This window comes from Lagenorhynchus albirostris, chromosome 20 (genome assembly GCF_949774975.1).
Source record: "Lagenorhynchus albirostris chromosome 20, mLagAlb1.1, whole genome shotgun sequence".
In the NCBI taxonomy this organism is placed as follows: domain Eukaryota; kingdom Metazoa; phylum Chordata; class Mammalia; order Artiodactyla; family Delphinidae; genus Lagenorhynchus; species Lagenorhynchus albirostris.
The window spans coordinates 15,892,542-15,904,823 of record NC_083114.1 but is presented as its reverse complement, the minus strand read 5'-3'; the positions used below and the strand labels follow the sequence as shown (position 1 = coordinate 15,904,823).

The following is a 12,282-nucleotide window of genomic DNA, read 5'->3' as shown; positions in this document are numbered from 1 at the left end:
TCTACTTTCCCAGAGACTCAGGTGAAAAGAGCCCTTATCAGAAGGTGATAGGAAAGGTCTGAGCCTGAGACAGCCAGCCCAGGGAACTAACCAACTTAGCCTTCAAAAGGTCAAATTCACTGATCTAGGGAGAGATGAAGCCCTGGCTGCCTTGCTGAGAAAGTAAAGATGGCTCTTTCATCTAAACTGTCGTGGTACTGTGAAGCCTGGAAGCTGGTAGAGAAGACCGGTAGAGAAGACCGACCATGGGCTCTAGCAGGGGAAATGCCTTCACCTAAGCACGGGCTTCACGCAGCAACAGGTAGAAACCACTCTTCTGCAGAAGCCTTCCAAGAGAAGCCAGAACCCCCGGATCAAGCTTGGGCTCCCTCTGCTGGCAGCACTGTGCCACTGCACCATTCCAGGCGGTAGGTTCACAAAGGCGGCTGCTGCCGCCTTCAGTTCCCTGCAGTGGATATTGCGATTGACCCCATGCCCAGGCCTAGCCCTCATTCACTGCCTTTGCAGACAGTCATAATTGCTTGTGGAACTCAGGCCAGATTTTGCCTCACAGCGTGAGCTGGGCTCAACTCAACCATCTGCTCTGTCTAGCCCTGTGACCCTAGGCTGACTGTAGGTCTCATTTGACACAGGCAGAAGAGGGTTTTCTTTCACAGGGATGGGATGAGGAGTAAAGGAGGCAAAGCACCTTCACAAAAGGGCACCCCCCACAGAAAAGGGCATGCTCAGGAGGGTGCTTTCAAGTCGAGCCACCTAACCATCTGATTCCACCCTCACTGAGTCCCACAACCTGTGGGATCTTTCCTTCCCTCCATCACATCTTAGCCCAGACCCAAACGCAGCAGAAAGTGGAGAGGGAGGAGGGGACATAAATAGCTCTTTTGGATTTTTTTTTCCCCTGCAGACAGAAGAAAGTTCTCCCATCAGTACTCAACCCTTAAGATTCAAACCACCAAGAGGACCACTTCTCATGCTACAGATCACACCACCTATTACTTCCACCTGCCAGAGGTCCTCAAATTCCAAAATGTTCGAGGTGGGAGAAGGTTGTGGGGTGGGGGGAAGGGTCGTTTAGTCTTAAGCTGGCTTATTAGCAAACCAGGTCCCCGTTTTTCAGTGACTGGATAGTCCTTGGAGTGAAAGTGGCATTACATTGAACTGGACCTCCAGTGAGGGGTAGCGAACCATACTTAACCATCAAATCCCACCAAGCCCCCTGCAGCCCTGCCTAGGGAGAGGGCCAGTCAGCCAGGTGCCCTCCAGGGGCTGACTGAACACACCTGGTCTGGGATAATGGAGTGGGAGGGCTTCTGACGGGGACAAATACTATAGGGGTCCCCTTAAAAATGAGAAATTCTCTTAAGACATTAAAAACCGTTAAGAAAGATCATCTCAAACACTGACAGCATTAAACGAATAGGACAAGATCAAAGGTGAGTTTTTTTCTTTTTACTGGTTTATAATAATCTTAAAAACCCCATCACGCCCATAAACCACCACAGGTGAGAAGATGAAGGAGATGGAGAATGAATGCTACAGTATGTGGGCGGCGTGAGGATCCAGGTATCTTCTAGGGGCAGTGTGGAATGGAGGCAGGGGGTGTGGATAGGAGGCCCTGGCTTGGACCCTTATTGCTGGTTGGGGGTTGGCTGGCAAGAGGGGCTCAGGGTGAACTAGGAAACATCTCACACCAAAGGCGAGGGTAGATGGGGGGCAGGGGGGTCACAGTACATTTTCCATGCAGACTAGGGGTGGGAGTGAGAGCTTCAGAGGCTTGCACCCCTACACAGGAAGAGATGGGTTTGAGGTTTGATTTTAAGCCCCCAAGTTGGTGTCTGGTCCAATTTCCTAAAATGGCAGCTCACCTTTTGGGGGGAGGCATTGGAACAAATTACAGCAAAAATATCTGGTTTGGAGATCAAGCAAGGGATAAAGGGAGACAATGGTGTTCATTCAGAGAATTTAACTCAGAGAAGCGAGAACTGGAAGGGGCCCCTGGGTGAGATGGTGGCCAACACACAGGGAGAAGGCATCGCACCAGAAGCTGCAGGTACTCCTGGGGGCTCAGGACAGGGAGGTGCCAGTGTTCACAGACGGCAGGAAAACCACTGGGAACAATGAGTTAGGACTTCATGTTGCTATCATTTGGCATAACAATCAGGCATTTTTTTCCTTTTTTTTCTCTTTTTAAATATAAGGCAACTTGCCAACACATAATTTAAAAACTGGTCTTCAGTCACACTGCTTCAGATCACTAGAGAATTTCTGGCTAAAGAACAGTGGATCATATAGTAAACAAAACCCCAAATCTTAAATAAGAAAGCTCACATTCCCCAGAGACAAGAGGAAAGGGTAGGGCTTATTTGGTTTAAAAAAAAAAAAAGCCCAACTATGCATCTTTAACAGAAGGGTGCAAAACATTACAACAAAACATGATCCGAAGTTACAGAAAAGTTTTAAATTTCTAGCCAACTAACTCACCTGGGAATGAGACTTGGAGCATGGAGTGGGTGAAGAAAGGGCGAGGGGCAGAAGGGGCTGTTTCCAAGAGAGGCCCATCTCCAGCTGTTAGAACCATGCTCATTTGGTAAAGGAGAATTCAAAGAGCTTAAGGCTTTGTGTTTTCTTCGTTAAACTGAGGGGCTGTGAAAGGTGACTAGACAGTGGATGCACCTGTGGGGCCGCTCACACACATTGCTACTCAAACCCACACTACATTCATACAGAAACAGGACGTTTAAAACTTACAGCGTAGAGCAATATTCTTAGCCAGTGTAGAGAGAACCAAATGCACTTTTTTTTTTCAGTGTTTTTAATTCCAAACTCCAATGTGATCATCCCATATCTACTACCTAATCCCTCAAGAAAGACTTTTTTGTTTTGTTTTGCGTTTTTTTTTTTTTTTGAGGGGGGAGTGGGGGATGAGGGCAGCAGATGACTTAGGAGAGAGACAGCAGCGAGAAAGATCTTGGGTATGCTGGATGGTCTCGGCATTTCTCTAGGCAGGGAAAGGGAGTCAGGAACCAAGGTATCAATCCAAACACAGGGTTTTTTTCCCCTTGGTCTCAAGGCTATGGCCCCGTGCTGCAGGATGCCCTTGAGGAGTGTGGCAAGGACAAGTGCAGTGACTCTGGGATCAATGCAGATGTAAAACAAAGCCTTGAGGAAAGGAGAAGGGCTGGGAGGAGATGCACACTGGGTCAGTTTTGATTTGAGGCCTTTGGGTAAACAAGGATTGGCTTTCAGAGCACTTGGGAGGTCTGGCTTCTTAGTCCCAGAGAGACAGACAGGGAGAGACCTAGCTTAGGTGGCTGGGCACTGACAGCTACCTGACCTAGGGAGCCCTTCCCTTAGCCCACACCTCAGTCGAAAGAGAAACAGTGAGAGGTGCAGGAACAGACAAAAGGGGGCTGGTGGGAAATGGCCGAGGTGGGGGTGGGGGGAAGAACTGCACGGACAGGCAGGCATTGGAGAGAAAAGCCTGAAGTTGGGATGAGGTCCCAACATAAACCCAAAAGTTGCTGAGGCTGGTAGAGGGGAAGATGAGCGCAAAGAGGACCCCCCTCTGTCCTCAATTAGATCCCACTAAACTCCCTTTCTTAGACATCTAAGAATGATCACGTTGGAGCAGTGAAACTTTGAAACTATCCAATTACTCAAAAGTAAGACTAAACCTAGGAGGGTGACGGGTGATGTATGATGTGTAGCTTGTGGAGGGCACCAGGGCTACCTATCTATACCCAGGGTGCTGAATATGAAGATTTCGACTATCTGTGGGATCAGGGGCTCGGCTGCCAGGGGCTCGGTGGGCCTTGCTCAGCACGGCCAGGCTCTGGTCTCGGAAGCAGGCCTGCGGGAAATCCCCGCTTAGGTAATCCACTGTCTGCACCAGGCTGTTCTGGCTTGCCACCGGCCCGCCCCCGGTCCCTGCCCGGTAGTGGGCCCCAGCCGCCGCGCAGTCGAGGGGTGCGCCCGCAGGCTGCCCACTGTGGAACGGCACGGCGAGGTCCTGAGACCCCGAGCTGTCGCTATTGGGAGTGGGCAGAATGTTGTTCCACAGGGGCTGGAAGTAGTGACCATTAGGGTAGGCCAGTGGGGCTGCCAGGCCGTTGACTGGTGGGGACGGGGTTGGCTTCTCCAGGGGTGGCTTCAGATGGAAAGCCTGCGCCATGCACAGTTCCTGCGGGTAGGCAGGGGCCTTGCCCACGAAGCCAGGCCCCGCCAACTCGCGTCCTGCCGCATGCTTGCCTGTCAGGCCAGGGGCCGGCGTCCCGCCGGCCTCACTGCACATCTGCTGTAGGTGGGCCAGCTGGTGCTGGTTCCAGGCGACTGGCTTGAGGTCGCTAGGGTAGCCAGTGGGGGCTCGAGAGATGCCCGTGGGCAGGTTGACAGGGCCCGCAGCGGGCAATGCGGCTGCGGCCGCATGGGTGTGCTCCATGGGATTGACCACACATGAAGGCATTGGTGTGGGGACGCCGTGGGTCGACACCCGAGTGCTTGCATTGATGAGCAGACTGCGGCTAATGGGGCTGGGGTTGGCGATCTGGCCCTCACACACTGAGGTAGTGCTGATGCCTGCCCTCGTCTGGCAAAACTGGCTGATCTGGTGCACGATGCTGCTCAGGTCCGGGGGCTGGCTGTGCTGCAGGGTGGCCGCCATGGAAAGGGGGATAGTTGAGGTAGACACGGTCACATTCGGGGGGGCGTCTGAGTCTGGCATCTTCCGGCCTCCGTGCAGCAAGGGAGTGGGGAGGTGCTGGAGACCCTGGTGAGACAGGGCCTGAGGGTGGACCAAGCCCTGGGTTGGGGCCATGGGCTGAGGGTGGCCCAGGCCCTGAGGCTGCTGGAGGCTCTGAGGGTGGGACAGCGCCGGGGGTGGCGGGATACCCTGAGGGTGCTGCAGCGTCTGGGGAGGGGCATGGGCCAGGGTCTGTGCGTGCTGCAGGGCCTGCTGGCGGGCCAGAGCCTGGGCCTGGGGGTGGGCTAAAGTGCTGGGTGCCACAGTAGCATAGGGCGCCACTGGGGGGTTCATGATGGCCTCAGGGAGCAACCGGGCTCGGGTGCCGTCAAAGTCCTTGAGTATGCTTTTGGCTGGCACTTTGACAATGGCAAGCAGGCCTGCCTTGGTGGCAGCCTGAGTCGGGTAGGGGCTGTAGCGCTGGGCTGATGTGTCGAGGCCGTTCACAGTACGACGAACGTGTTTCCGCTGGGGAACCTTCACACTGTTGGGGAAGATTTTTATAGTCAGTGGGTTGTTTGCGACCTTCTTAGCATACGCGTCCAATTCGGCTGGGGTAGGATAGTGAGCAGTTCTCATTTTCTGTGTAGTGTCCCCTAGAGAGAGAAGGGGAAGGAGAGCAAAGAAGGAGACGGAGCTCATCAGTGCCAAGCCAACCAGCCCTTCTAGATTTCCCATTTGAGGGCCTGAGGGGCAGGGCGAACTAAGCTGTCATCTCTAGTCTTCCACTGAGACCCGGCCTCAGCCCCCACAAAAACAAGCACTGCTCACATTGAGTGAGTACTTCTAATGGACCAGGCCTCGTGCCGAGGACAGGCTGTCTCAACGAATCCTTGCTACTGCTTTAGGACGCAGGTACTATCATGGTCCCACTTAACAAACGAGGTCACTGAAGATCAGAATAGCAGAGCAACTTGCAAAAGTCTCTATCTTAGAGAGCCAGGACTTGGCCAATTCTCACAGGGAATTCTCTCCAAGTTCCTACCAGCCCATCCTGGCCTGGGGGTTGAAGGTTCTAAGCAGAGCTGTTTGTCAGGGCCACTCAGTCCCTGCCCCATGACACCCTGAGGAAGAGGGTACCCAGAATGACTCCTCTACAGTCTGCAGTTGTCAGTGAGGCATCAACTTTCTCTCTGCCTTGGCAGCTGGGGCACCGTGCCGACTGGGTGGGCATCCTGGCGCAGCAGACAGGATGCTGCTTTTTCAGGGGCAGAGGAGTAAGCTGCCAACATCCCTTCCCCATCCCCAAGTCACAAGTTCACTTTTGTTTACAGCTTACTCTAAGCCTGACTGGGTGAAGATCAAAAGGCTTTATTTATTTCCTTGTGGGGGTGACAATAATGACAGGGCAGCAGGGAGGGAACTGAGGAGAACGGATTCAGAGAATCTTTAAGTCCTGAGAGCCAAAAATAGTCTGTATTCGGCCCTTGTGAGCTGTCACTTTCCAAAATGAAAGAGGAAAAACCTGCCTTCTTTGGAGACTGCGGAAACACCGCTCAATGGGCCTCATTAATGCTAACAGTCTCTTTGTTCCCATCTCCAGTTGCCTCCCATCAGGGGGCTCCAGCGGATGTCGTGCTTCCATCAAAAAGGAAAAGATTCTGAGAACAAGAGCTCTTTAAGGATGCCAGGCTCCTGGCAAGGGGTCTCTGCTCCCTTCTCCCTCTCTCTGGGGAGGGTCTCCCCTGAGTATACACAGAAGGTGCTTAATAAAGGCTTGCTGAGTAAGTACACAGACTGCCCAGAGCGGAAGAAAAAAGGGGACTGGCTGGGAGCCTTGGCTCAGCTAGCTGATTCCCTCCCTACTTCCTCCCCTTCTAGGGGGCAGCCAGGGCAGACCAAGGACTGAGCTGGCCAAATGCCTGGCTTGTGGCCTCAGCTGGCTTGGCCCAGAGGAGACCCCATTCAAAGTCATGTCGCTGGGCATCAGCTGGAACAGAAGTAGTCTAGTGAGCGTGCTAGCAGGAAAAGGGCACAGCTGCCTGCGCTAGGTGACGTTGCTGGTTGGCTGGCAGCAAGTGCTTAGAAACTGCTGCTCTTGGAAGCAAGGAAAGAAAGCTCAAGTCCAGGAGAGGCAGAGAGATCCGAACCCAGGCTCGACGAGGTAGAACTTAGCGAAAGGGTACGGAAAGGAAAAGGTTTGCTTTCAAACACGGGCACAATGCCTTGAACGTAGTAGGCACGCCCACATATTTAAGGCTCTGCTGTATTTACTGAGTACAGAATAGTTGCTCCATTCATAAACGAAATGTTTGTAAGATGACTGATTTAGAAGGATGAATGTGACAGTGACAACTGAAGGCAGGAAGCAGAGGGAGGCAGAGAGGCCTGGAAGTCTCCCACCTACTAGGTAGCACTAGCTGGCAAGGAGGTCAAAGCCTGGAGAACAGAGTTCTGCGGCTTCTTATAAGCCACTGACCCTTAATAGGCTTCAGTCTCGACAAAGTGGGGCCATTTTCTGACCGGTTTTACATTCTCCTGGACAAGAAGACACCAAAAAAGTCTGGGATCACTGAAAGATCTTCCCTACACTCAAGGCGCCAGAATTCCATTAGAAGCTGCCCTGGTCAGCCACTGTACTCTTGTGTGACTGATCAAAAACATGCGACATTCCTAGCTCAGTGTCTTCCTTACCCAGAGCAAACGTGTAGTAAGTGCCTGGTAAGTGTACTGTCTGACTGAACAACTGGGACTCGGCTGAATAATGGGAGTCTGAAGCTGCTGGGTTTCAGTTCGGACAGGAAAGGAAGGTCCGCCCCTCCATGTTGGAAGAGCTTTCCTCCATGTTGATGGGCTTCTCTCTCTGAAGGTCAGGGAAGAGAGACTGGTACAGCGGCTTGTTGAATAATAGAGCTCCTTTGCTCCAAGTCAATATCAACTCTAAGGCTGGTTTTTTCTAGCAGAGGCAGAGGTATTGATGGCTTGGCCTCAGTCAGAAGTATGGAGTGGGACACTACACCGATTAGTTCTCTCTGTCCTGCCTCCACTGATGTTGACAGTGGTGATGAGGTGAGGTGAGGGGTGGGAAGGGTGGACACAGGCTACAGTATGTTAAGGAAGAATCTCAAGGATGAGAGGAGCATATTGGACAAGAAAGAGGCCACATTTGGGGAATCCAACACCACCCACATCATGTACCAGATTTCAGCCCAACCCTTAAAAAATAGCCAAGTTTTCCTCAGTACTTTATCTCAGTCCCCACAGAGGCACCCTGAAGCCTTTCTTTCTTCTGCATCATCTTCCTCTAAATGCACAGCTAACACAGATACTACAGCTCTGTAAACAACTTATTTAAATATCTGGTACCAGTGGTGTCATTAATCGAGACGTAAGGCGGTGTAGAGAACAGAGACTCTGTGGTTAGAAAAAAAGAGATCCAGATTCAAGCACTGGCTTTATTATCTGACTACTCAGTTTCTCTCTCAGTCATTCCTCATTTATAAACAGCGATGGTACCTGCTGTCCTACCTCACAGAATTACTAAGATCAAGAGATCCAATGAATGGGAAATGCTCTGTGAACAGGAACTATGACTGTCAATAGTTACTATTCAAGGATAGCAGGTTTGGCTGAGTCTGCCCACAGACGGGACAAAGTAACCTGACCATGGAAGCCCTAACTGCAGTACCTCCTGGACTTGAGTCTGAGCATTACATGTAGTACAGAAAGCACTGTTGTCTATTCTAGGAACTGGGGGGATCTCCCTGAATCCAGGCTTCCCTGCAAGGACCTCCCTGTTTATCCTTCTGTTTTGAAGATCAAAAGACATGGGTGGCTTATGCAGCAGGAACCTCTAACCTGTGGAGAGACACAGGCAGTGTGTGTCAAATACAGGCTTTGGAGTCTGACCCAAGTGTGAGTTCTAGCCCAGTCACTGAATAGTAACGAGACATTGACAAACACTCTCATCCTGAAAAGAGAGATAAGAGAGTCTCCCATATGGAATTACTGAGGAATGAATGAGAATATGCATACAAATATTCAAGACAGTGCCTGGCATATGGTAAGCGCTCAACAAACGTTAGCTAATGTTTCTGGTATTTCTCTGTAGTTTATCCAGTCACTGGGCCAATTCACCATTTCCAGGTCTTTCCACTAGGGGGCACATAAGCACACAGAGAAGTAGTAAAAAATTAATGTCGATACTTGCCCTAGGCCCCAAAACTCTACAATGAAAGAGGTCACAGTAACTGTCTAAAAGATGATTTGACGACCAGGGATCTTTGGTCATTTCAACCACTCTACCCAGAAATATTTACCAGGCCACCCTATCTATATACCTGTGAGCTGGAAAATTAGGAGCAGAGGCTTGGGGTTAATGAAGAAAAAAATGTTCAAAAACACATTTTCTGGGGAATTGGGAGAAGATGGGTCAGAGGAAAATAGACTTTGCAAGTACAAAGTTCCAAAATGGCTGAGGTCTCTCAAAGCAAGTGACATTGTGGAATAACAATCGAGAAAAGTTCTAGGAGGGCATCCACCTAACCACAACTGTGGTCTTCTACCAAGTGCAGGACCCACCCAGAGGCAAGATGTCCTTTAATCCAGCCTGAACTATGGCAAATTATACTTCTAGGTTGGAAAATGCATCACATCCTCCTATACATGTAGAAGAGGAAGGGGAGAAGAGAAAATGTTGGCGTTTCAAGGGAACAATCTTGTGATTCTGTACATAAGGCAGCTCAAGCCTGGGGAATAATTAGCCAGGTGACTGACAGTACTGGGCCAAGAAGCCACATATGCCCTCTCCTGACCCCAGACCCATCTCCCCTGCCTTGAGCTGACTCTTACGATATAAAGTATACTAAGCTACACACTTGCACTGTTGGTGGGAATGTAAACTGATATAGCCACTATGGAGAACAGTATAGAGGTTCCTTAAAAAACTAAGAAGAGAACTACCACAGGACCCAGCACTCCCACTACTGGGCATATACCCTGAGAAAACCATAATTCAAAAAGAGTCATGTACCACAATGTTCACTGCAGCACTATTTACAATAGCCAGGACACGGAAGCAACCTCAATGTCCATCAACAGGTGAATGGATAATGAAGACGTGGCACATATATACAATGGAATATTACTCAGCCATAAAAAGAAACAAAATTGAGTTATTTGTAGTGAGGTGGATGGACCTAGAGTCTGAAATACAGAGTGAAGTAAGTCAGAAAGAGAAAAACAAGTACCGTATGCTAACACATATATATGGAATCTTAAAAAAAAAAATGGTTCTGATGAACCTAGGGGCAGGACAGGAATAAAGATGCAGACATAGAGAATGGACTTGAGGACGTGGGGAGAGGCAAGTGTAAGCTGAGACAAAGAGAATGGCATGTACGTATATACACTACCAAACGTAAAACAGATAGCTAGTGGGAAGCAGCTGCATCGCACAGGGAGATCAGCTCGGTGCTTTGTGACCACCTAGAGGGGTGGGATAGGGAGGGTGGGAGGGAGATGCAAGAGGGAGGGGATATGGGGATATATGTACACATATAGCTGATTCATTTTGTTATAAAGCAGAAACTAACATACCACTGTAAAGCAATTATACCCCAATAAAGATGTTAACAATAAAAAAAACCAAACATATATTAAGCTATAAATATCAGTACCCCATCCCCTCACCAGATACGGAGTTCTGTGTTTTGAGCACCTTTTAAGACCCTCCCTAGGATGGGGGCAGGGAAAGGCTGAATAGCAGTTACAAAACTGGTTTTAAGGTCTCTACAGCTGATAGGCCTGGGCTCTGAGCAGCTCCTTGGCTGCTGGTTTCCAAAGGAGACAGCTTATACTCCATCTCACCTTAATGGTAAATGCTTAATGCGAAGAGCTAAGTCACAAGACAGGATTTTCTTCTTTTTCTTCTTTTTTAAATTTTTGGCCGCACTGTGTGGCCTGCAGGATCTTAGTTCCCCAACCAGGGATTGAACCCACGCCCCCTGCAGTTGGAAGCACAGACGGCCAGGAAAGTCCCAGGATTTTTTTTTCTTACATATTTTGGGAGAGGAAAGAAGAAAGTAAGTGGGCTTAAAAATACCACTGGGTTTTCTCCTCTGCAAAAGTTTAGGTGTAGTTAAGGAGAGCAACAAGAGAGTCCCCTAAACGGACAGGTAAGCCTGAAACCAGGGAAAAAGGATACCTCAATTCTTTTTTTTTTTTTTTTTTTTTTGCAGTACGCGGGCCTCTCACTGTTGCGGCCTCTCCCGTTGCGGAGCACAGGCTCCAGACGTGCAGGCTCAGTGGCCATGGTTCACGGGCCCAGCCACTCCGCAGCATGTGGGATCTTCCCGGACCGGGGCACGAACCCGTGTCCCCTGCAGCAGCAGGCGGACCCTCAACCACTGCACCACCAGGGAAGCCCCATACCTCAATTCTTGAATAGAGATTCGGGACAGTGGTTGGCAGAGGCTACTTGGGAACTGCTTTGGGGAGAAGGGCGTGAAGGTTCCAAGTCAGCAACTAAGATAAAGCTGCCAACTTGCCTTTCTTCCCAAGCAGTTCAGGCCCTGACAGGACATCTCTGGGCGAAGCCGTCAGAGTGCGCTAAGGAACCTAGAAGACAGACAGCGAGCTGCTCTTTGTTATCTTATTGCATGCTTCCGAGCACACTCCCTCCCCAGTTGTGTGCCTGGAAGTCTGGAACCAGTCACAATGCAGTGAGCATGCAGATTTGGGTGGCCAAGGAGCCCAGACAACTTTCTCACCCAATTATCCTTTAGTAAGAGAAAAGCTGGGGAGGAGCTGGGACAGCAGGGCCGGCCTATTGTGTCAAGCAGCTGCAGAAGGAAGACTGTCACCTTCAGCTTTGTCATGATGCAAGTTGGATTCACTGGCCAAATTCTAGAACTAGCCAGGCTCTGAGTCTTACTCTCCCTCAAAGAAAGGAAGTCAAGAGGCCAGACCATTTTTAACTTCTGAAGATGATCTCACAGAGCAGGGGGCGGCAAACTATAGCCTGCAAGCCAAAACCCAGCTGCTGTGCTTTTGTAGAAAGTTTTACTGGAGCATAGCCACACTCATTTGTTTACATACTGTCTACGGTTGCCTGTGCCCTACGACAGCAGAGGTGAGTACGTGTAACAGAGACCATATGGGATGATCCACAAAGCCTAAAATATCTGCTATTTGACTCTTTACAGAAAAAGTTTGCCAACCTCTGTCATAAAGGATTCAGGTAAGGTGCTGAAGCTCCTTTTCTATTAAAGGGTAAGCCTAGATGCCTCATTGATTTTCCCTTTTTGCTCTGAAAGGAAAGTCTATTCCAAATTTAGGGCCATTTTCACACTTGAAGATGCCGTACATGGTAATAAGCCAGGAATAGACTCTTTTCCTTGCACATGATGTAGTACAGCGATAAAAGGTAGGAATCTGGGAAAATACAAAGTATAAAGCCCCAATTCCAGCCAATGTAAGACAGGAATCTAACAGTTCTCAAAAACTCCGTCTTATAGCAAGTATATTAACAGGAACACGCCCAGAGAGACTGAGCAAGCTACCTTCCTATCCGTTCTGGAGGCGAAAGCTTCTTTACTTGCTGT

The 12,282-nt window shown here is 49.9% G+C and overlaps 1 protein-coding gene across 2 annotated transcripts in view; it reads right to left on the bottom strand.

The window, feature by feature from the left end:
- Positions 1-143: 143 nt before the first annotated feature.
- The window catches only part of FAM222B (family with sequence similarity 222 member B), a 65,984-nt gene continuing 53,845 nt past the window's right edge, over positions 144-12,282 (bottom strand). Inside the window, exon 3 of one of the 2 annotated variants that reach the window (XM_060135501.1) lies at positions 144-5,334. In XM_060135501.1, the coding sequence (XP_059991484.1) occupies positions 3,731-5,334 (1,604 nt within the window). In that variant the 3' untranslated portion in view covers positions 144-3,730. The remainder of the gene's footprint in view (positions 5,335-12,282) is intronic. The other variant, XM_060135502.1, reaches the window with a different exon arrangement.